The sequence below is a fragment of the Corvus moneduloides genome, chromosome 5 (genome assembly GCF_009650955.1).
Source record: "Corvus moneduloides isolate bCorMon1 chromosome 5, bCorMon1.pri, whole genome shotgun sequence".
In the NCBI taxonomy this organism is placed as follows: domain Eukaryota; kingdom Metazoa; phylum Chordata; class Aves; order Passeriformes; family Corvidae; genus Corvus; species Corvus moneduloides.
This window is the reverse complement of record NC_045480.1, coordinates 72,817,202-72,840,737: the sequence shown is the minus strand read 5'-3', so window position 1 is coordinate 72,840,737 and position 23,536 is coordinate 72,817,202. Positions and strand designations below refer to the sequence as shown.

Below are 23,536 nucleotides of genomic sequence, written 5' to 3'. Positions count from 1 at the left end.
GAAGGAACCTCCAGCTCTCTCTGCTGTGCCTGGCTGAGGCGATGGCTGGGGATGCTCCAGGGGGTGGGTTTGCCTTTCCCTGTGCGTGGCAGGGAATCGCAATGAACCATGCGCTGTCTTCTGAAGCAGGAGGAGTGGAGCGGGCTGGTGTGGGGAGCTGGCACTGAGCAGCAGCTCCCATTTTATCCCCTCAGTCTCACACAGGCAGTCAGAGAGGCGGTTGCACGTCGTCCTCCTGTCAGGAGAGAGATTGGCCAGAGAAGCAGAGAGCATCTGGTTCTCATTGGGCTCTGCCTTTGGATGGTCTTCATTCTTGTTTGTCACATTATGTCTTTTTTTTTTCCCCCCTTCCTTCCTCTCTCCTTTTTTCTTTCTTTTCCCTTCAGTGAGTTTACAAGCCTTGCTGGAATGCACATATGGTCCTTATCATCCCTGAAGTCCAGCTTTTTTTTCTTTTGCTGGTTAGCAGTTTGTGACATCAGGGGCTGTTAGAAGCATTAGTCACTTTTACTCCAAATAGAAAGGTCCGTGGTTTTTGGAAACCTATGGAGGAAAATGTCTTTTATGTCAGTTCTTGGCATACATGGAACCGTGAGTGCTCTGAGCTTGTGCTGACCTTTAGCCAAACATTTTGCCTGAAGACAAATGCTCGTCCCCACTCTCTGGAGCCACTCCTGAATTGTCAGATTTTGCTGACTTCCCTCTTTCCAGAAGAATGCAACTGTATCCTTTTTCCTCCATGCTCCTGCCGAGTTCCTGCAGCTTGCCAATGTAAGCAGTTCCCCTCACTTCCCCGCCAGCGTGCCCCGGAGGCGCGGGAGCAGCGGTGGCTGGATGGACTGCAGGCAGCGTGTCCTTGCCGTGTGGCAGGGGCTAACACTCGCAGTTGCAGGCACTGGGAACCAGGATATTTGGTGCTGCATGTCCGGGAGGTGGGCCGTGTGCTTCCCGTCCCCTGTGGCATCTGTGCTGGGGGAGCTGGGGTTGGGGCACGTTGGCTTGTCCTCTGGCAGGCTCAGTGTGTGTGGGCTGCACACGAGCAGGGGCCAGCTTGTGATGCCTGCTTGCTGTTCCCTGTGTCATCCTGCCCCTCACTTAGGGAGCCAGCCCTGGAGAGAGCATCACTCCTGTGTGTTACTGCCTGTGCCGGTGGAAGTTGTGTCCAGCATCACCAAGTGTCTGGTGGTCTCCTGGGGGGAGCCCATTGCTTGGTCTCACTGGCAGCCTCCCTTGGCTGATGATTCCCCAGATCCATGAGATTTTATCTGTAGAGCAGTATTTTCTGCGAGGGGGAGCAGCACAAGTCCCGCACTTGCCCTTCCCCATCTGCTGTTGCCCAGTGCTTTGTTGGTCAAGTTGCTTCCAGCCTTCCTCCCACAGAATAACCTTTTCTGCTGCACTGATTCTTGGGGATTAAAAGCAAAATCCAGCACATTCAGGGAGAGCCTTTTTGTGTTGCCTGTGTCCTCGCTGTTGTATGAGCAAGGGAGCCAGCTGTGGCATAACTCTGCTGACAGTGTTCACTTTTACTGGGAGTAGAGACCTGGCTCCTTGCTATTGTTGTAGACGTTGCTGGAGGGCTGGGGCAGGGGACTGGTGAGGAGCTGTGTGTCCCTAAGCAGCTGCAGCTGGTGCCAGCTTTTGTCCAGGAAGATCAAGATGGTTTCCTGCAGTCCATCCCTCAGGGACAATAGCTGCAGCAGTGAGTCACTGGTGGGTTGGTGGCAGGGAGGGAGGCACAAATCTTCATGGTTTGATTGACACATTAATGTACAGAATGAGAACATGCCTTCCACAGGGGTCTGCTCTCCCTGTTGAGAGAAAAGGGGAAAAAAGAAAGGAGGGGGGAAGAAAAACAACGAAAGACCTCCCAGACTTGAGTAGCTTGTGCAGACATCTGTCCGAGCCTGCAGCCAGCCAGCAGCAGCATGGAGACAGGAACTCCCCCTCCTCTGCTGGTGACACTGATGGTTGTCTTGCCCTGAAACAGCAACCAAGACATCCTTCCTCTCTTTATGAACTGATTAAGTGATTGATTGCTATCAGCCCTTTTCTTCTGGCATCCCTGCGTGCCAAGGTGGGGAAGGGAGTTGTTCTTGTTTTCCTTGTTCTTCCCATACTATTCATTAATTCGTTTGTCCAACAGTTCAGGGTTTGACCATCCCTTAACCCTGTATAGGGAAGGGGAGTGGAATTACGGGTGCTGTTTCAAGGAACAGAGAGCTTGGCTCTGGCATAGACACTGGGAATACGTGGTGCCCTGCTGGCAGGGCCACCAGCTCTCGGGTTTAACTCTGGGAGGGGGATAGATCTGTCTCTTGCTGACTGCTTTTTGCTTCTGTGCTCCCTGCTCTTGCCTGAGCTGCTTTTTTATCTGAGCAGACTAAACTATCCCTGAGGTCCCTGGCTTTGGATGCAGCATCTAAGATGATGTGACCTAGTAATGGGTCAAAAATGTTGCTGGTCTGAGCTGCTGACAACAGTAAAAGCTTTTAGAATTTCTTAAAGGTGCCTCCTTAGTTGTGTGGCCTCAAATAACTAAACGCTTGCTTCATATTTGGGGTTGAGCTCAATATTTTGCATACCAGCCCTTTTCCCTTCTTGAATTTGAGGCTCGTTTTTGTTTTCTTTAACTCTTGGGAGGCCGTGTGAAGCTGACCCCCAGCCGCCAGCAGCAGTGGGCCAGGAGGGGCCCAAGGGGAATGTTTTGCCAGCAGTCTTAAAGCAAAAGGGGCTCAGCCAGGAGCTTGCTTGGATTGGGGAATAGCCGCCATCATGGTTTCCATCCTGGGCAAGGAGAGCATACTGGAGACTGGGACAATGAATGGAGGTGTCCTTGTGGAACTCTCCTTGGCCTTTTGGGAGTGGGACTTTTTTCCTGCCTGGGAGAGGAGTAACTTTGCTTTATCTCCAATCAGCTGCCAGACACTTTTGGAAGCATAAGGACACAGCTCTGCTTTGTGCTGCCTCTGGAGGAGTGACATGGGACCCACCTTTATCTCCAGCTCCCCATCCGTACACAGACTTACTGTTCCTGACTCCAACAAGGAGAGTAGCTTTCCCTTTATTCCTGCTGGCTCTGCCAAGCCGTTGTGGCTTGGGAGGAATGAGCTGACTCTCCTTGCACGTGCCTCATCAGCTGAATTGTTTTATATAGCTTCACTGATTCCCGTCCAGGCAAAACCCACTGTTTGCCACAGAGCATCCATTACAGCATTGCTTGACCTATGAAACCGTTGCCACCAATGTGTGAAGAAAAACAGATCTAAAGGAGCCTTGACAGGGTTCTGAGACTGCAAACCGCTCCTTGTCTTTTGGAAGGCATTTTTTCCACCCTTAAAATGAGGAGCACTGGGACGTGGGTTCCTGACAATCAATCTCTTTATCGTGATGGTAGGTAGTAGATGCTGTGCCTCTGGGGGCCTGTGTCTGCTTCACTTACCCCTTCCCTTCCCCTGCTGCAGTTAAAACCAGCAGCTGTGATAACAGCAGCTCAAAGATTGTTGTTGATCCAAGAAGTATTGACTGTGGGATGCCTTGCAGGGCTCTCTGCAAAGAGAAGTCAAGTGGTCAGCATCTTTCCCAAGAAACAAGCATTTATTTGTTCATGTTACTCCGTAGTTTTTGTAGGGGTTAGCACTTAGCTTTGGACATTCAGAATCACTTCCTGCTCGTGGATGGCATGGGAAGAGGGAGGGAAGTGATGCCCTGTAATGCGGGGTTCAGTAAAGGAGACATGACTGTCTTCAGGAAGAATTTAAAAATACAGGCTGCTTTTGGGATGTCTTAAGCTCTCTGACATGTGAGAACACCCAGGCACCCAAGTCTAGCAGCACATCTGGTGCAAACTGGCTGATCTCTCCAGGAGTCTGTGGAGCTGCAGTTTTACACATGCTGATCTTGTCCATGGATCCTGAAGGTGGGAACAAGGAGACGTGCTTGCCAACCAGTTACTCCTTTAGTGTGCTTGTAAGAGGTCAGTACTTCAGACACTGCCACTTGTCTGTGGTTACCAAGGCATCTCCTAGCACTGTGTTTCTGTGAGTGACTCCTGAGAAGTTGTTTTAGTCCAGCAGGATGTTTCGGTGCAGGGCTGGGGAAAGGGGGGAGTTGTGCTGAGCTGTGTTCATCCTCTGAGGGAAAATGAGGGATGTGCTTGGGAAGAAGGCAATGAGGCAGGGTGATGAGATGCCTTTCCCCTTGGGCTGAAGCACCTGAGCAGCACTGCTGACTTCCTCTGGAAGAGGAGCCATGTGGCAAGATGAATAAATCAATGCTTGTAGCATTCCCGGGGCTTGCTGATGCACACAGGGGCTCTGGGGTGGAGCAGGAGCCATGTCAGCCTTTGACTGCTCTTCAGCTGGAGGTGCCCAGTTCTCAGTGGGATGACTCAGTTGGGATCAAACCCAGCCCACTGACTATGCTCAGGAGCTTGTCGTGGCAATTCCCAGCTGGAGGGCCATCTGACTTAGCGTCCCCTTGTTGTTACAATACTTTTGTTCTGCCAGACCGAAAGCGTGGATCACTTGCCTGCTCAGCTACTGATAACCTGAGCAATCAGGCTGGTTGCTATCCAGCAGAGGCTTCCTTTCCTTGTGGATAAAGCTATCCCCCTGAAGAGGTGAAAGCGAGAGCAGAGGCCAGTGGTAAGTGGTTATGCAGTGTGTGCACCTCCTTCCTCTGGAGAGAAGCAGCCTGCAGCTCCCGCAGAAATGTGTCAGCTTCCCAAGGCCATCTGCATGCTGCAGAACTGGCTTTGTTTGTGTGGGGAGGAGAGATTTAGAAATCAACTTCCTGTGGCCCTCCTGCCTCCTCCAAAACGTCTATCTGTGATTCTTGTGCGAAACTGCACCTATTTTCTGTGTCTGCTCTACTCAGGGAGATGCGCTGCATCCTGGGAACACTGGGGGAGGTGGATGCTTGGGTTTGTGTTTCATCTCTGCCTGTGCCTCAGGCCTCTGATCTTTTCATGAGTGTTTTGATGTTTTGAGCAGATATCAGGCTGCTCCTGTCTCCTGTTGCACAGCACAGCCTGTGAAAAATACTTGGCATTGCGAAGTGCAGAGATAGTTTTTGTTTATTCCACTGTTGATGTTTGCCACTTGCAGGAAAAAAAAAAAGCAAGGGGAGGGAAATAAACCAGAGAAGGTCTGCAGCAAAAATAACTGACACAGATGCAAGAGATGAGTCTAACTCCTGTTCCTGCTGAGCAACTGATGATGAGGCAGTACTTGCTTTCCCAAAAATATATCAGGGAAAGAGATACTGGTGCTGTGCTGAGAGATGTTCAACACCCACCAGTTTGCGTGAAGCCTGTGAGTCATGGGCACTTACTGCTTTCTGGGATCTGCTCCGAGCTCCCTTCACTTGATCATAAACCCAAGCCCACCATGTTTTAAAAAGTACTAATGTTACAAATACTTCATTTAACCTGTTCACATCATTCGTCAATCCCAGGGCCTTTTCCAGGGAAATCCCTGTTGTGGGTGAATGAGGTAATGGTTTTTCTGTGTGGTTTTTCTTTACCCAGCCTGGGTGAAGGAGGTGGCATCTCTTAATCACCTTAAGCTTCTGTGGTGTGGTGCTGGTGAGTAGCTCCCAGTCCACAGAGGGATGGAGGCTGGTAAATTGGCACTTACCTACGGACAAGCCTGGTTTAGATCCTAAGAGAGGGCTCGGGTATCTAGCACAGGTGCCAGGCTCTGTGTGTCAGCATGGCAGAAAGGAGCCCTTTGCCCAAACTCCTGGCACAGACTGAGACATTTTCACTTAGAGATGTTGCTTTTCTCAGGGAATTTTTGTATTTCTTCTAGGTCTGAGTCTATTTGCATCAGCACTCAGCCCAGATGTAACTTGTTTCTCCCTGCAATTGGTGACTGGTCTGTTATGTTTTGAGGAGGGAAGTGGAGCTGCTCAGCAGTTGTGTAGAGAGTGGGGAGTCCTCCTCTGCTTCTGATTCTCACTTGAAGTACAAAAGAGTTGTCCATGTCTGCTCAAAAGCCCACTGATGCTGTGGAAAGAAATTGGTGCTTCCAGCACCTTTAAGTCAGGCTGAGACTGCCCACGACTGTAATTTATTGTGGCCTTGGTGGAGTGACTCCATTGGAAGTGTTTGGGTTTGGAGAAAGGTTAGTGTCTTCCAAGTTAAGGACAGCAAACTTCAGGAGAAAAATGTTGTGAAATAACAGCTGAGCTGCTCTAGGTCTACCAAGTTTGTGGGGTTTTTTTGTTTGCTTGTTTTACTGTGCTCAGGACCTTGGCATAACTGTGACTTGGGAAGAGGTGACTGGGCCAGCTTGTTTTTCCGAGCTTCTCTGTGGATTCCCATACAGCTGCTCTGGGGAAGTCCCGAATACCATCCGGGAGTTGTTTCAAACCTCCTTTCTGCAAGGTCTGTGCTGCCCCCTTGCCCTCCACAGAACAGCTTTGGGGTGTTGGATGTTGTCAGCTGAAGCCCCCGAGGAGGGGAGCGGGTCACGAGGGGTGACTGGCACCTCTGGGCGGCCTGGCCTGGCTGCTTCTCCTGCTGAGGACATGCAGAGGCAGCACCAGGGGCTTTGTAGGTCACACAGGAAATACTGGGAATGGTGCCCTGCTTACTCACCTCGTGTCAGATGAGGTTATTTGTAAACCAAGGTGTGGCAGAGCAGCATGCTTGCTTTATTCCCTTCCTGTCAAAGCCTGGAAAAGCTGGAAAGAGTTTCAGCTGGCTCTAGAGGCACTGTTGCTATCTGAGCTGTGTCCTGCTGTGGCCATGCCGAAGGGTTGCAGGAAAAGGGCAAGAGTGTTGGCATTTCCCTTGTAATCCTGGGAGGATAGAGAAAGTCTGAGAGCTGCTCCTTCTCTGTGGCACATGGAGCCAAGGAGAGCCCCACCTTGTCTCTCTGCTCACCTACACAGGTGTCTCGTCAGGCATAGCTTTTGGGGTTGCACGCAGGGCCATATCACAACCTCGGTCACTCCTCAGTGTGCTTCTTGAGAGAGCCAGACACACTGGGAAGTTTGGGGAATTTCCCATGCTGCTGGGGAAGTTCTGAAGTGGGAGGTTGGCTGGTTTCTGCTATGTAGCTGTGCAGTGGACACGGAGGAGGCAGCCTCAGCTGCTTCAGCAAATAAACAGGAACTGGTCAGCTCACAGCTCTGTGTTCCACTCTTTTCCAGGTGTCTGCCTAAATAATCTTAGGATAACCCTAGGGATATGGGATTCCGGGGCCTCAGAAACAGTGTTTGGGTGTTGCAAATTGGTAAAGAATCATGATCTATTGGTGACAGGCATGGAGAACCAGTGTGGTGGTGTTTGCCTGCCTTGGAGTTGGGGATGTTTTAGCTCCTCAGCCCCACAAGCAGAGATGAGTAGAAGGAAAAGGAGAGTGCATTTGGGATGAAAACCCAAGACACAGGTCCTGTGTCCCAAAGGCCTCTTTGTCCTTAACACAGTTCTGACAGGACTTCTTCCCTGACAGGGGTGTTGCAACCCTGTTAAATGCTTTCCTTCTGGGTCTTACAGAACGATGACCTCAGGAACCTGTCCCTGTCTGGCCACGTGGGCTTCGACAGCCTCCCGGACCAGCTGGTCAACAAGTCAACGTCGCAGGGCTTCTGCTTCAACATCCTCTGCGTGGGTAGGTCACCCTGCTGGGCCCTCAGGGGGCACAGCCCCACATTGACACCTTCTCCCTCTGCCCAGGGCCACTGCGGACCATACTGGCAGGGAAGTGACAGTTGTCTTCCCAGAGTTGCTCCACAGTGAAATCTGGTGTTCCTCTTTCCCCTTTCTCTACCCTGTCCCCCGAGTCAAAGCACGGGAAATTTCTAGCTGTTAAAATCTATCCCTTTGATCATTCAATGGTTCTGCTTTCCCCAAAGGCTGCCCTTAAGGAAACCGAGTGAACTTGGGAACTAAATGTATTTTTAAAAGGATGTTAACTTAAATCTGCTTTTCGCTAGGTTGGGTGTGGAGGCTGTTTCTCACCACATTGCATTCCTTCCCTTCCAGGGTTTGCCTGTCTCCTTACATTCTTAGTTTCTCCACTTGGAAACGATGCCGTTTTTAGTCTCTAAATGATGTGCTGGAGAACAAAGCCTGTCACCTGTCCTCTGCTGTATTTAATCTGCAAGTTGGTTTTATAGCCTGAGTTACTTTTCCTATATTGTTCAGAGGGTGAAATATGAGGAGGCAACATCTTCTCTTGGCTGTAGGGAGTTAGCTGCTGTCTTGGTACTCTGTGGATACTCCACAGTTGGAAATCCATTGCTCAGCCCCAGGGAGCTATGAGCCAAGCCAGCTTTGGCTTGTCAGTGAACCCAGAATCTGGTTCTGTAAATGGACAAAACTGCTGGGTTTTTCTCTTAGCTTGGCAGTGCCGGCAGCGAACATCATCTTTCCATTCATTGTTCATTTAAGCCTCCAAGAGGGAAGTATTGTCCCTTCTAATTAGTTACATTAATTAGCTGGAAAAACCCCACAACCTTCTGACTGTGATTTTTCTACAGCAAATTGAGAATTTCTGTGAGCTGCCTGAAAAGAAATCTGGCAAACGCGACTCCTCTCTGTAGCTTTGCGTGTGAAAGGAGGAGATAAGAGAACAGTTGCACTTCTGCACACTCAAGCTCCCAACCCTCACGTGACTCTCGTAGCAGCATGAAACCATTTCAATCCAGCAGGGAACAGCCCGATTAGCAGGCAGCTCTTTGATCAAAATGGCATCAATTAATTGCCTTTCTCTCTTGCAGTAAATATGCCTTTCTTAGCATGACTTAATATGTCTTCATTAGCAATTTGATCCACCTCTTTTTCTCTTGTGAAGTGTGCCTGTCCACCGATTTTCACCCCATATAAAGTTTCACACAAACTGGTGCAATTGGCCAAGGAAGAGAAATCTCACGTGTGAAAAGAATTATTATTTAAAATTGTTATTTGTCAGAGGACGCGATTAACTTCGGTGTTGTAATGTGAGTCTTGTCACTTGCATGTGAAATGCTGCAGAGCCTATCTGGCACAGAACGCAGCAGTTCACATCAGGAGCTCCCTAAATTTCACAGCTTCAGCCATGGGCAGTCTGTGCCATCAGTTTAGGACTTGGCTTTCCACGTGAGTTGCCTCAGCCCACCCCTGCTCACAGCATGGGTAGCAATAGCTGTTTGAGAGTATAATGGCTAAACAAACACTTTTGACTGAAAAACGGGATTTAGGCTAATGCTTTCATCCATGTTACTAATTGCACTGGGGATTAGTGAAACCGTAATAGTTTAAAGAGTTGGTATTTAAGCAGTGTGCTTGCTTGTTTTTTTTAAGGATTTATGTATTTCTCTGTCTCAGATTTTTATTGTCTTAAGTTGCACTACGGGTTTTGGATGATCTTCTTGAAACAACAAAACTGCCTTAAAAAGGCTGAAACAAAATAAAATCAGGGAATCAGACATGGAGTTAAGAGAATTTACGACTTGCTTCCATAAAGAAAGTTCCTGGGTCAGTCCTGGGGCACTGGTAAAGATGGGGACTGTCTCCAAAGACATCTGTTCCCACAGGGATTGTCTTGCTTAGCAGTGTGCATGTAGCCTAATTCCACTGCTACCCAAGTGGAATAACTCCTTAACCTGGTGAAGGTGCCAGAGAAAGAGGTAAGGGAGAGCAGTGGCACCATCCTGATGCTTCTCTGTCTGCTCAGGTGAAACTGGCATCGGCAAGTCGACGCTGATGGACACTCTGTTCAACACCAAGTTCGAGAGTGAGCCCGCGACGCACAACGAGCCCGGCGTGAGGTTGAAAGCCAGGAGTTACGAGCTCCAGGAGAGCAACGTCCGCCTGAAGCTGACCATTGTGGACACAGTGGGGTTTGGTGATCAGATCAACAAGGATGACAGGTAAACCCAGCTCTGCCTGGAGAGGAATCCTGGTGCTGATGCCCTCCGAGGTCACCAGGGCCTCACTCGGCACAGCAGGTCCCTCGCTGTTCTGGGGGTGTTTCCCAGTTCCCCAAGCAATGCTGCTCCAGCCTAACCCTGTGGGGGGAAGGGCAGGCCCAGGGCAGGAGGGCTTTGGGAGAGCTTTCATTCTCCTGCTGTGTCCTGGCACATATGGCTGTGGTGGGTGGGATTTGCTCTGGGCTCCAGTTTGGGGCTTCCGAGTCCTCCTTTGCTCCACTTTTTTTATGGTTTTGTCTAGTATTTCTCCCAATGTGACACCTTACTGCTTTCTTTGCACATGTCTCTGAGGTTTTCAGGGTCTCATGGTCAGAGACAGAATCTCCATAAGCCAGGAAACCAGAGCCGCAGTCGTTTTACAGACCCACCTAGTGATGATATCCATGAAGCTGCCCTTGATGGAACATGAAACAGTTTTCTTTCCAGAAGCACAAGCAGTTAATCACATCAGGGCATGTTACACTGCACAAGCATGTTTTTCTCCAGCAAAATGGTCCCACCAAAGCCCACAAAGGGTGCGCTCGTCTTCTGAGCTTTGCTCACAGGCTTCCATTCCTGAGAAGTCCTTCTTATGTTGTGACTCTCCCTTCCCTCTTTTAAGATGATGAGATTTTGGACAAGCTAGGGGGTAGGTCATGATTTAATGTTAGATGATTTTCAGGGAGATTAGCGGAGCAGCAGCTCAGACTTTAGTTGGAGAGACTGCCAAATATGTTGTTTTTCAGGGTAGCAGTCTTGTGTTGTTTCCATGCACCTAAAATCCAGGGCTGTCGTGTCTGTTATGCTTTGCCTGTGCACCAAGTGTAAACACATCCTTGTGAAGGAGGGACTCTAGGTTGGTGGGACAGGTCCTGTACCATACAGAGCACCCCTGAAGCTTCCTGAGTGTCCATCAGTATCCCGTGTGGTCCCAGCAGCCAACTGCCCGGTTTTCTCTGTGCCTTCTCTGTCCAGCTACAAGCCCATAGTAGAATACATCGACGCCCAGTTCGAGGCCTACCTGCAGGAAGAGCTGAAGATCAAGCGATCCCTGTTCAACTACCACGACACGCGGATCCACGCCTGCCTGTACTTCATCGCTCCCACCGGACACTCGCTCAAGTCCCTGGACTTGGTCACCATGAAGAAGCTCGACAGTAAGGTACTTGCTGCCTGTGTCACCCTGTAGTGCTTTCATTGTCTTGCCATCTGCTCAGGAAAATAATGTCTGGGTCTAGTAGTGGAGAATTGCAGGCAAAAAGTGTGAGCAGTGTACCTCGGGGAGCTGCTGCAATGGGTCATTATTCTGCTACACATGTGCAGAGATTTATTGAGAGTTTGGACTCCTGCTCTTTCCCAGTTCTACTTCGGGTAGGGAACTTGGCCACGTGCTCCCCAGCTAATCTTTAAAGTCAATAAAGACAGTTCAGGTTGTCTTTCTGATCAGTGAGAAACAAATGGAAGTGCTGTGTCTGCTTGCTCTGACCACATCCAGCTAGACAAAAACAGTGATTTGATCTGCTGTGGCAAATGTAGTGGTGTTCTAGCTGTAATGTCATAAACAAGAATCTGAATAAATATGTTACTTGGCATCTGCTTTTCCAGGTACCCTCGTGGGCTTGGTTTAAACCATGGTTTAAAGGAGATTTCACCTCTTCTAGGAAAAATAACTGAGGTACAAATGTAGAGCCTGAGTAGCTAAACTGAGCCTTCTCTGTGCTCCTTTCCATCATGATTAAGCAATTTAAATCAGTCCACTGTGCACGTTTGGCTCATTGGATCCTGATTCTGCAGGACATCAGTGATGACAGTGGCTCTTTGTTTCCTAGAGAGACCAATCGATTGGGGTTTGTGTGGTGATGGAGAAAGGTTTCTTGCCCTCTTAACTGAAAATAAGGTTATGGAGATTTATCTCGAGTGAGCTAATTGACATTCCTGTTCTATCTTCTGGCCAAGGGGGATTTAATAACTCCAAACAGAATTAAGTGATGTAATAGAAGAGGATTTTCAAGTACTGTAGTAGAAATCCCTCCATATAGGTCAATATCACTGTTATCCTCAGTACGATTTCTGTCTGCTGTTGCAGGGAAAAGCAGATCCTGCAAGATCAAAAGCAGAAACTGTCCCTCTGGAGGGAGGAGAAAGGAAAAGAAGGCAGGATCTTTATCCTTGCCAACAGCCTGTCTAGGAAGACAGTCAGTAATTAATCTTTTGTCTCAGAGCTGTGCAGGGAGGAGTGAACCTTGGTCCTGCAGTGCAGCGGTGTCTGGGGGCACACAGGTGGGGGAAGCGTGCCTGTGCTCCTGCCAGCCCCTGTCCTGTGTGTCCCGGGGCTGAGTAAGGACCATCTGCTTCCACCTCCCATGGGGTGACAGCAGCTCTGCTGCCCCTCCAGTGTCCCTGGTGACACCACCCGAGCCAGGGCCCGTGACAGGCTGGTGTCTGATCCAGCCTGCTGCGGCGCATGGGGATGTGCAGAGATGGTCATTTCCTTTCTTATTTTTTGGAGCAGCTCGTAATAATATATGACAGCATTTCCTGTCCAGCCAATTTGGATGAGGAGGGGAATATGACAGGACAGGAAGTAGCATGTTGCCAAATTGCATTTGACTTCTTTCTAAGGCCATCATCACTGCTGCCTGGAAATCCTGTCGGAGGTGGTGCTGCTGGCAGCAGCAGCCCCGGGGAAGTTCATCTGCTGGGAGTGCTGGCTGGTGGCACTTTAGGGCTGTCGCTGCATGTCCTGCTCTGTCCTCTCCTGGTGACACAACCTGTGCTGTCCTGTCTTGCAGGTGAACATCATCCCCATCATTGCCAAGGCTGACACCATTGCGAAAAACGAGTTGCACAAGTTCAAGAGTAAAATCATGAGCGAGCTGGTCAGCAACGGCGTCCAGATCTACCAGTTCCCGACTGACGAGGAGACGGTGGCCGAGATCAATGCTACCATGAGTGTATGTTGTCTGAGGGGATTGCTGCCCTTGCTTTTCCTGGGCCTGTCCCTGATGGCCGTGCCGTGTCTTACTTGGCTTTAAAACTGCAATCTGAGCACAGACATCAGCCTGGCCAGAAGGTTTTGGGCGCTAGAGATACCTGCTCTGATAGGTTTCATTGTGTGACAAACACTTCTCCCCTGCTGCAGTTTTCATATCCTTCCCCTGTTATAGTATTCCCATGTCGGGAAAGGAAGAGGGTGGGAGGCAGGGCCCCGATGCGGTCAGGGCAGAGCGCTGAGGTTTGGCTTTCCTGTCCCAAACGACCACTTGTTGGTTAGTGGGGGTGATTCACTGCCGCCTTTGTTTCGGTTTCCGGTGGGAGCGGGGCACCGGCACTGATGTTCCAGCTTTCCGCAGGGCCCCTGGCCATCAGCAGCTCTGGCTTTCACCTCCTCTGCTTCCTCTAGCAGCAGGGTGGGATTTGAGGGCACTCAGGGCTAGACTAGACTAAACGTTTTAGTGGGGGTTACCAAGGGAAGCAGCTGTTTGCCATGGGCCTGACTCAGGGTGCAAAGGGAAGAACGTGAGCTCAGGATTGCTGGCAGTGATGTGTTGACTGGCCCCAAGAGGGTGTGCCAGTCCTAAAGCAAGTGCACTCAGATTAAGCTATTTCCTTGCTGCTTGAAGGCTGTTGTGAGTTTTCCTGCTCAACAGCTTGTAGATGGGCAATTAGCTCACCCAGCTGGATGTTAGACCCTCTCCAAAGCTCCCTATTGCCTCTCTTCCCTGTCTGTGTTGTTCTGAGCACACAGAGAAGCTGGCAGACAGAAGGCATGTGGCTCTACCAGGGTGCATTGTGTTCAGTGTTCTGCCTTTCTCAGGTGCAGTGTGGCTGCCGGGAAGCCCCTTTGCCAGATAATCCCATCTCCTCTGCCCTGACATCTTTCCCTCCCACCCAGCCTGTGACCACAGCTTGGCTGACACAGCTCCCGCTCCCAGAGTTTGCACCCAGCCCCTTTGGATGCTCTTAAGGCAGGGTGAGTTCCACGGGGCTGGGCTGGCAGCTGAGGCAAGCTCCCTCCTGGCAGCAGCCACACTTCTGGGAGTAGATCCCAGATTGTTGCCACCACAGCCACAGAGAGACCTGGACGGGGCAGAGCTCCATGACTCAGATGACTCAGATGTGTCAGCCCAGGGCTGGGTCAGCTCCGCTCTTCCCCTTGCTCACAGCTTTGCCCTTCTTAAGAGGAAGCATTAGCAGTTCTTTGTAGCAGCAAAATCCCCCTGAATTTTTAGCCTACCTTCCTAGAGAGGATGTACTTCATTTTCTTTTTTTTTGTTTCCCGGTTCTTTTTTCTCAGTGTTCACATTCAGTTCCAGTTTGCAAGACTTGCTCTGTGCTTAAGACAGTAGTGCTTTGTAATTAAATGGAAAATATGTACATATCCTGTATTTTTAGGACTTCAGAATTTTGTGCTCTGATTGGGTTTCTCATCCAGATTGTCCTGTTGCTCTTCCCAAAGCACCAGACGAATTGCAAAGGCATTTAAACAACTTAAATCTAGCAGAGCTGCCACAGTAAACAGCTTTCTTGGGAAACAATCCCTGGCAAGACAGCAAAGGAAATCCCCGACCTCATTGTCCCTTTCCTTTTGTAGGTTCACCTTCCTTTTGCCGTGGTTGGCAGCACTGAAGAAGTGAAGATTGGCAATAAGATGGCAAAAGCCAGGCAGTACCCCTGGGGTGTCGTGCAGGGTACGTTACCAAAGGCACAAACAAGGCCTTCTCATCCTGTCCCGTTCTGATCCAAGATACTTTGTTCTCTAGATGGCCCTTACCAAAATCTGGCTTGAGAAAGCACAGCTTAGATCTGAACATGGACATCTGGACATGGAGCCAAAAGCTCCTTCCTGCAGGAGGGCAGAGTTTGGCCCGGGCACTGTTTGCAGCCCAGGCTTTACTGAAGCTGGCAAAAATACGGAGCTGATCCTTGCTTTCCAGTCAGCACTGAGAAGTACAGGATTGAGAGGGTGATGGTCTCCTGGTGGCTTCAGTTGTGTATCCCATTGGAGAATGGCCCAGGAAGCTGCAGGGGAGCACTCACAGTGCAATTCTGCAAAATTCCTGGCTTCTCAAATAATACCAGCTGACCCTGAAGCAGCTTCAGAGACTTCAGCTGTAAACATCAGAGGATAATACTGGGAAAAACAGTTAGGAAAGAAGTTGGTGTGTTTGGGAAGTCTTGGACTCGACCTATATCCTGCTGGGTTCTTGCTATTCCCAGAAAACTAGGACCAGATAGTTTGAGATTTAGTTTAGACTTTGCCTGTGTGAGCCCCTGTGAGTGCGAGGATTTCGGGTGGGTTTGAGTGGGAAGTGAAATCCTGTGTGCAAATGGATCATCACCTTGCTTGGGCAAAAATGGGTGGTGAGACGGGAGCTCTGTGACAGATGGGCAACACAGATCTTGCAAATCCAGTGCAGGTCTTGAACTCAAGCCCATGCTGGTGTGGGATGGCTTCAGCCCCAGTTCAGCAAGGCATTTTGGTGCAGGCTGACTTGGAGTTCTGCTTGTGTGCCTGAAGAACTCTGAGGCTTGCTACACTGGGGCCCAGATCCAGGGAAAGGGGGGGCCCAGCTCCTGGGTTTAGTGTTCTCTCTGTGGATATTCTGTTGTTTTTGCAGTTGAAAACGAAAACCACTGTGACTTTGTGAAGCTGCGGGAGATGCTGATCCGAGTGAACATGGAGGACTTGAGAGAGCAGACGCACACCCGGCACTACGAGCTGTACAGGCGCTGCAAGCTGGAAGAGATGGGATTCAAGGACACGGATCCGGACAGCAAGCCTTTCAGGTCGGGACGTGCAACTCGGGCACCGCTGTGCTTTGCCACCAGCTTGCTCTGCTGCTGCTCGGGGCTGCCGGCAATTCCTGGGCAGGAAAAGTGCAGCCGTGTCCGTGTGAGAGGAAGGTGGCCCATGCACTGAGTTTCCAAAGGGGGCATCCTGGGGTAGATGTTCTTTTGACCCTCCTAGAGTTCTTCACGGCTGGTCCAAGGTGAGCTGTGAAGAGGGTGCCACGGTCTAATGCCTGAGGTTTGGCTGATTACTGAACACGTAGTTCATTCTCTCAGACAGCTTTATTGGTCTGAAGCCCAAGCCGTCAGCCAGGGACAACAGCTGTGTGGGAATTTGGGAAGGAGTGTTTGTTTTCTCCTTTCATTTCCTGTTTCCCATTCCTCCCCAACCTTTCCCCAGTAATTGCACCCCCTCCCTTACAGCAGCCCATGCTCCTCTCTACCCCTGGGGAAGGCAGTCAGAATTTCAGTGCACCAGTGGGGCTTTGCCCCTGAAACACATGTGCGTGTCAGGGGTTGGCTTTGGTTTGGGGTCTTATTTCTGACTTGCTGAGTTGATGCAGCTGCACTTCTTCTGCAGCACAGAAACTCTGCTGGAATCAGTCAAGCCCAGTTCTGTTACTAAGCCCAAGTGTGAAGCTTTATTGGATTTCCTTTCTGGAGAGCAGTGGCTTAAGATGGGCTCAGCCCTTCCTTTGGAGGAATCTGAGGAATTTCCATTGCTTCCTGTACACGAGGCCTCTTTTGACCAAGCTATAAGTAGAAAGGAAATGAAAATGTACAGAATTTCTCCATCTGGTACGTGCTAGTTCAGAGCAGTTCACTCTGGGTGCCTTTTCCCTCCAATAAACAAACAAAACCTATGATCCCAAGCTGTTTGGCCAAGGCTGATGTATATCTGAAATGAGGGAGACATTCTCTCTGAGCTCAGGGATCAAAAGGGTGGTTTTCACTGCATCCTGCCCCTGGGAGCCACAGGAGCAGCTGCTCCTCAGCCAGCTTGCTTCAGCCAGGAGGAGGGAGCCTTTGGCACAGCTCAGGGGGAGCAGGGCAGGAGGTCCCAGCAAACCGTTGGTGCTGTGTAGGGGCTTTGTGTGAGGTGTGGAAAAGGGGGTCTGGTGATGTCTGAGACCCCCACCTTGCTTGGCCAGGCTGCAGGAGGTCAGGAGGGAGCACCAGGACCCCAACAGGCATCAGCTCCATGAAATGGGGTCCTCTGCGCAGAGACCCTTCTGCTGTCCTGTGTCTGTTGTGGACTGGATTCTCTGCTGCTCTGGTTAAGCTTTTCAAAATAGTCGGTTTTCAAATAATATTATTTGCCAGGGCATCCTTCAGTGTGTGGGGGCGTGTTGGGAAATCAAGTTACTCTTGTAATTTAGGTTCATATGTTTGTGTACTTAAAAGCCAGTTCCCTTGTCATCTTTGCCTGTGAGAAGCTGCAGGGATCCCAGTTGGTTTGGACTGTTATTCCTTAGGGCTGTAATTGTTTTTTTCACATGCAGCCTGGGAGTTGCCGGGCCAGTTTCTCTGAGAACTTGGCTCCTCTGGAAGTCAGAGTCACTGCGGCAGAGAATTAAGCTTTGAACCTTGGACAATTCAACAGGAAGCCCCTACCCCTCTTACTCCTGCTGCCAGGCTTTTCCTGCTTGCCCATCACCCAGCATTGTGTTTTTGGAACTGAGCTTTGGAAGAAGTGGTTTGCAATCCAGGATCCGATCCGTGAGACTCTGCTGCTCCCTAGGACAGCGTGTCACTAACTGCAGATTCACTGTGCTCACTGAGCAGCAGAGGCTCACCTGCCCTCGTGCTTTGCCAGATGCTTCAGAAGGGCTTAGGAATTTGTTTCATTGTGCACAGTCAGAGGATTAAATCCAGGACTGAATTTCAGGGAGATTTTGTTTTGAGTCTCCTGAAGTCTGCTGTGAGAGCTCTGGTTCTGCATTTAGCTGAGAATCCGAAGATGGCTCTTGGCCTTCTCTCCCACGAAAGGGTTTTTGTCATTTTTAGAATCGGTATTTTTGCTTCCATGTGTAGGAAGCTGGTGTGGTCATGTGGAATGGTGTGATTTCTCCAGGGCGGCCAGTGCTGTGCCAGAACGGCTCTGGGCATCCTGTCTGGAGAGTATTTTAGGAAGTAACCGAAGTGCCCATTAATTAGCAGACTTGGGATAATCTGACAAGTTGTGTTCCCCAGGTCAATATTGCATCCCCTAAAAAAATCCCCAACCAACAAAAAAGCCACCAAAACCCCCAATACTGCCAGGAAAAGCAAAAGCTTGACTTTATTGGGATTAGGATGTCCCACTGGCCCAATGGTTAATGTGTTCCTTAGGCACATGGATGCAACGTGTCTGTGTGACTTCAGTGGAGTTTTCATTTAAAAAATGCGTTTTCAGAATAGCCTCTTGGGGGAAATAGTTATCATTCCCACACTATCATTATGGCTAGGCTATCCAAATCCATTTAAGGAATAAAACAAAAGAGGAATGTGACGTCCAGAGTTCCTAAGAGGCTTTAAAAATCTCAGAGGTACGTGGACAACATATTTTATGTCTCAAATCTTTGCTGCCTATCTCAGTGCTGGGGAAATAAAGGAATGCCAAGGAGTAGTGGGGGAGTGAAGGAATCCAGTAATGTGGTTATTTGGAGGAGAAAGGCTGCTGATCACTTGGAAAGGCCAAAGGAGAAAGGGAGGATTCTCAGGGTGGCTTTATCTAAACCAAGCACCTGATGTGAATCTATTAGCAATGAGTAGTGAAAATGAATTTTGCTCTGTGTCAGTGTCGTGCTTGATGAACTACACGGAGGCAGATTTCACCCTGGGTCTGCTGCACAAATCTTGCACTTGGAATGAAGAGACTCGGGACAAACAGAGGGAGAAGGGAGGAGGTGTGACTCTGAGGGATCGCAAGCCCTGTGGGCATCGGGGATTGCTGCAGGCACTTAGGTAGTGGCTGCTTCTTTTCGAGGACAGTTATGCTGCCTGCCGAGTGATGTACGGGATCCTGAGCAGGGAGCTCGGCTTTTCCTTTTCCATTCGCCTCCCACTGCTGCCACCTAGCAATCTGGGACGGGTTTCACAGAGGTGATCATGCCTCTGGTGTAGTCGGGGGGCCTCTGACCGTGTTTTCTGGAATGACAACCTAAGTGCTAAGGTCTCCAAAGGCTGGAAGCTCGTGACTGTGCTTGGAACACTGCTCTGACTGGGTTTTGTGTGTTTTTAACAGTCTCCAAGAGACTTATGAAGCAAAGAGGAATGAATTCCTGGGCGAACTCCAGAAGAAGGAGGACGAAATGAGGCAGATGTTTGTCATGCGAGTGAAGGAGAAGGAAGCAGAGTTAAAGGAAGCAGAGAAGGATGTGAGTATATTGGAACTCTGTGAGGGTTTGGGGCACGGCTGTTACAGGAAATGTCCTGTTAGGGCAGGAAGCTGTTCCTCAGGCCTCCTGGAGGAGCATGTGCTGCTGCAGAGGTGCAGAGCAGAGTACAGCCCTCAGTGCCCACATTTCCGTGCTTTGCACGAGCATGGTAAGAGTCCACTAGGTACAAACAGTGAGGGATGGAATGTGGGGCTATGGAAGTGTCCAGAGACCTGTTGGATTCCGAGAGCGACAGAAATTGCCGCTCTCTGTGTGCCAGCGAGTGTTAACTGCAGGGCTTTTCTCACCGGGTCAGGCAGGCTGGGGACAGGCTGATGGCGTGCAGTCACCACAGAGAGGCCTCAGGGCCAGCAGGAACACTTGGGGCATCATTACCAGTAAATTGGGGTGAAGCATTCTTCTTTTCCCATCCAATTCTCACTGTCCCTGTCCTGGCAGCTTCATGAAAAGTTCGACCATCTAAAGAGGACTCACCAAGAAGAGAAGAAAAAGGTGGAAGACAAAAAGAAGGAACTTGAGGAAGAGCTGAACAACTTTCAAAAGAAGAAGGCAGCAGCTCAGCTATTACAGTCACAGGCTCAGCAGGCAGGTTCTCAACAAACCAAGAAAGACAAGGACAAGAAAAAGTAAGCGGATGTCACCCACATCCTTTGTAGGGTTTGTTACAAGTTTTGGGAGGTGGTTTTTTTCTGTCTTGCTGCATGTCTGTATTTGCTTTTCCCCATTACCAGACTGGAAACAGGCCTTTTCTCAGCCTGATCAAATAAAATATTTTTTTTCTAAAGGGTGGGCCAGGGACATGATCTTAATTTTTCTCTGGAAGAGTACCTTCAAGTTTTATGTTCAAGTCTGACTGGTGTGGGAGAGCAATTGGATGATGGAGGTTTGATTTGTGATCTGTCCAGCATCTTCTGGAACTATGGGATGTTCTGGATTCAGATTTATCTGCCTGAGCCAGAATTATTAAGGGAGTTGCTACCCGTCCTTTCTTTCACTGGTAGTCTCCAGCTCCCATTCCTTAAGGTTATAGTTGTAAGTAGAAGTAAATTAGAAACCAAAACCACCATGTTATTTTTACATGGGGAATGCTAGTGCCAAAAGTGATTGCTTGGAAGCTTGCTTTAAAGACAAGAAGCTTTGGTTTTGTATTTTTTTAGGAAAACAAACGACTATGGTACCATAACTGCAGTTAAATGGCATTTGTGGTTGTGTCAAGCTGACATAATAAGCTAAGAAACCCTTACCTTTTAGTCAAGATCATGGCACTGTTTTTTACTATCTGTCTTGGTTTGAAAGACAGGTGCTTGCTAAGGAAGGTAGGAATGGAAAATGGAATGGAAAATGTAACCCCCTTCCCTCCAAATTATTATAATTTTGAAATTAAGGGGCTTTTAGGCAATTATATGAGAAATAGGAATAACAGTTCTTTATTACTATATATGTATATATAAAACAAAGCAATAATACAGAAACACTGGCTTAACCTGACAGAGTCAGGATATGACCTGACAGCCTGGCAGGCAGGGTGGTGGCTGCAGTCCTCTTGTCATCATCACTACTATCAGTTCCTAGGTCGGTATCAGCATCTGGATTATTCTTTTTCTTAGAGGGCTTCACTCTTTGTCTTTCCGACAGGCATTTGTTCCTTTTGTTGGGTTCATCCTGACTGTCAGGTTTTTCCCCTTTATCCTGGCGTCACGGAAGCTGCATTTAGGCATCTCTCCTTCCCCCACAGTCTGATTTAAAAGATGTCTGTAAAATCCACTGAGTTCCCTCTGGTCACATCCAGGTACGCCTTGAGAGCTGATTCTCTTCTTTCTCTCTCCTCCTCCTGACCTCTTTCTTGCAGCTTCCTCTTATACGCTGAAGTCACAAAAGCCTCTTTGTGCGCAAACTCCCCTCCTTCCATTTCATGCTCTTTCTGAATTTTTCTTTCCATTTGTCTTTCTTGTTGTTTCTTTCTAATCTCGGCTGCTGTGAGGATCTTGTGGATGTATCTGGGCTTTTTGTCATCGTTTCCAGCTAACGTTTTGGCACTTCTTGCTTTCTTCTGCTGCATTTCATTGTAAATACTGTCATAGTCATACACCGTAGCATCTTCTTCTAAAGCCTTCTGAATCTCCAATTTAGTTTGTTTCATTGCTTGCTTTTCCAATGCTTCTCTCTGAAGACTTTCCCTGACAGCTGGCTCTTCATCTGACTCATCTGCAAACACTGAGAACTTCTTTGAAACCAGATTTTTCTGTGGCAACTTTTTGGGTATAATAAGCCCATATTGCTTGCCCAGCACACCGCCATGTCTTGTCCTCTGGGAATCCAGCAGGTAATGCTGCTTGTGCTGTTCCAAACCCCAGATTGTATCCAGGTGGGAATGCTTGGTTCTTCCCCCTGGGTGGAGCATCTCACAATGGGATGATGTAATTCTATGAGTTGTGCAGTGGATCCTTCACGGCCCATTAAACAGAGATAGCCCCCGGAGGGAGTTATTGGGGATGAGTCATGGTAGGAGATAACGAGCACTGCCCCACCTGCTTTAACAGCTGGTGAAGATGATAATAGAATACATACTTTTGGTTACATCTTATATTGTAACCTAGGACACTGTTTTGTATTCATATCCTAGGAGTGTAATCCTTTACCCTCCACTGGCTTTTTCCTAGTAAGAGGGTGCTCATGCAAGTCCTTTGTGGGTCACCTGTGCTAAGGGTGCTTAGTTGGTACCTGCCACTGGGAAAGCTGTCGAGCTGGGGATGCAGCAAATCTCAGTGGAAAACACTTGGTTAACCCACACACAAAAATGACGGTTCCACGCTGCTTTCACTGCCTGAGAGAGAAGGGGGGTGTTCCTTAGAATAACCCGAGTGATTAATGGCCAGCTGTCTCCCCTGGAAGAGCCAAGTGCCAGTAGGGATGTGGCTCAGACACTTGTGTCTCCCGTGCTAGCCCGGGAGCTCCAGCCTGGGCTGAGCTGTGTGGCAGCAGCTGTACTGCAGATGTCCTGGGGTTTTACAGCTTTTACCCTCGCTGCGTGGCCCCTGTCTCTGCCGCTGGTTCGGTGCCTGACACTGGTCGCTTCTGCCCGGGGAAGGTGGGGAGGGCCTCGGGCTGGTTCCTCGGCTGATGTAAATTGATTTAGCTCCTATGGAGCCATGCTGCTCGATGCTGGCTGAGGATGTGGCCATGGGGCCCCCCCTGGAATCCGTGGAGTGCCGTGTGCTGCATGCTGTGCTCGGGGAGAAATCCTTCCAGACCCGGCCTGTGCGCTGAGCACTGGAACCAGCAAGTGCCCAGGCATGCTGAAACGCCCTTCTGCTGATAGGCTGGAACACTTGTCTTCTCTCACTGAGAACTCAGACATGGTGATGTACTCCCTAAAAGGAATAGCAAGTTTGGAGACCCTTTTCCTTATCTTAGAGTTGGTAGCCTAATATTTTTAAGAACTGTGCAGTCAGATTTTTTCATCTCTTAGCTGTAGGAGCAGTGCTGTACAGAATGGTCTGAAGAGTTTTGTCCCTTTGGGTAGTCACTGTGAGCTCCTACTTGGTTCCAGCATCGAGGGTGAGACAGGGGCGCTTGCAGTGACCGTGACAAACGCAGGCTCTGCTTTGCTGCTGCATTCACAGAAATCCAGCCTCGAGGAACGTGCCAGTGTTTTAGTGTGTCCTTTGTGTCACTCCACACCAGGTGCTGTACCTGCTACAGTTGTTCTTTAGTGTCAGAGTTACTAACAGAGGCTTTCAAGGGAAACGCTCATGCTCCTGCCTTGTAGCACACCTCAGTTTTCTAAAGGCTCTAAGTTTCTCCTTGCACTCTAATGTGAAGCTGCAGTTTTGTGTAGTTAAGGCTTCCCACCTCTCTCTCTGCTGCCATGGCCTGTGGTGCTTCTTGTGCAGTTGCCAGAGGAAATCCTTGCCATGCCAACCCTTGCAGCCTCCCCACAAAGTCATTCATGGGAATGCTTTTTTTCCTCGAGGTGGGGTCAGATTTCTCCAATTTGGACAACAGAGGCTTTCCACTGTGCTGTGCATGCCGGAGGGAAGGCTCAGGGTGAAATCTGCTGCTGGCCTGACTCCCATGAGGGAGAGCTTGGCCCTCCTGATTACCAGACTATTCCTCCAGGAATTCTCTAGCTTACACTCTTTTTTATCTAAAATGTTTGTGGCTCTGGCCTGGTGGCAGCAGCGTTTGGGGACGGCACGCCTTTGTACCTGTGTACCTCAGGCACTGAAGGGGTGGCTGCAGAGCAGACTCACACACTCGCCTGAGCGTGGGGCTGAGCACACTGACCGAGCCCCTGCTGTAGTTTTGGGATGGCACTGTGCTTCCAACCTGGCCAGTCTGGAGAGAGCTCCTGGCAACAGACCCAGTGGGAGCGGCAAGCAGCCTTCTGGTGCTTGCCTGCTGCTGGGTAGATGGCCACATGCCTCAACATGTGCCATTGTGTTGCTGCTCATCTGCAG

General features: G+C 49.5%; 1 protein-coding gene across 4 annotated transcripts in view; it reads left to right on the top strand.

Moving 5' to 3' along the window:
• SEPTIN11 (septin 11) overlaps positions 1 to 23,536 on the top strand; it is a 51,115-nt gene that overhangs the window by 16,989 nt on the left and 10,590 nt on the right. For all 4 annotated transcript variants that reach the window (XM_032108106.1, XM_032108104.1, XM_032108108.1 and 1 more), the window contains exons 2-9: positions 7,508 to 7,622; positions 9,669 to 9,864; positions 10,879 to 11,065; positions 12,696 to 12,857; positions 14,498 to 14,594; positions 15,525 to 15,693; positions 18,923 to 19,055; positions 19,515 to 19,702. In XM_032108106.1, the coding sequence (XP_031963997.1) occupies positions 7,508 to 7,622; positions 9,669 to 9,864; positions 10,879 to 11,065; positions 12,696 to 12,857; positions 14,498 to 14,594; positions 15,525 to 15,693; positions 18,923 to 19,055; positions 19,515 to 19,702 (1,247 nt within the window). The remainder of the gene's footprint in view (positions 1 to 7,507; positions 7,623 to 9,668; positions 9,865 to 10,878; positions 11,066 to 12,695; positions 12,858 to 14,497; positions 14,595 to 15,524; positions 15,694 to 18,922; positions 19,056 to 19,514; positions 19,703 to 23,536) is intronic.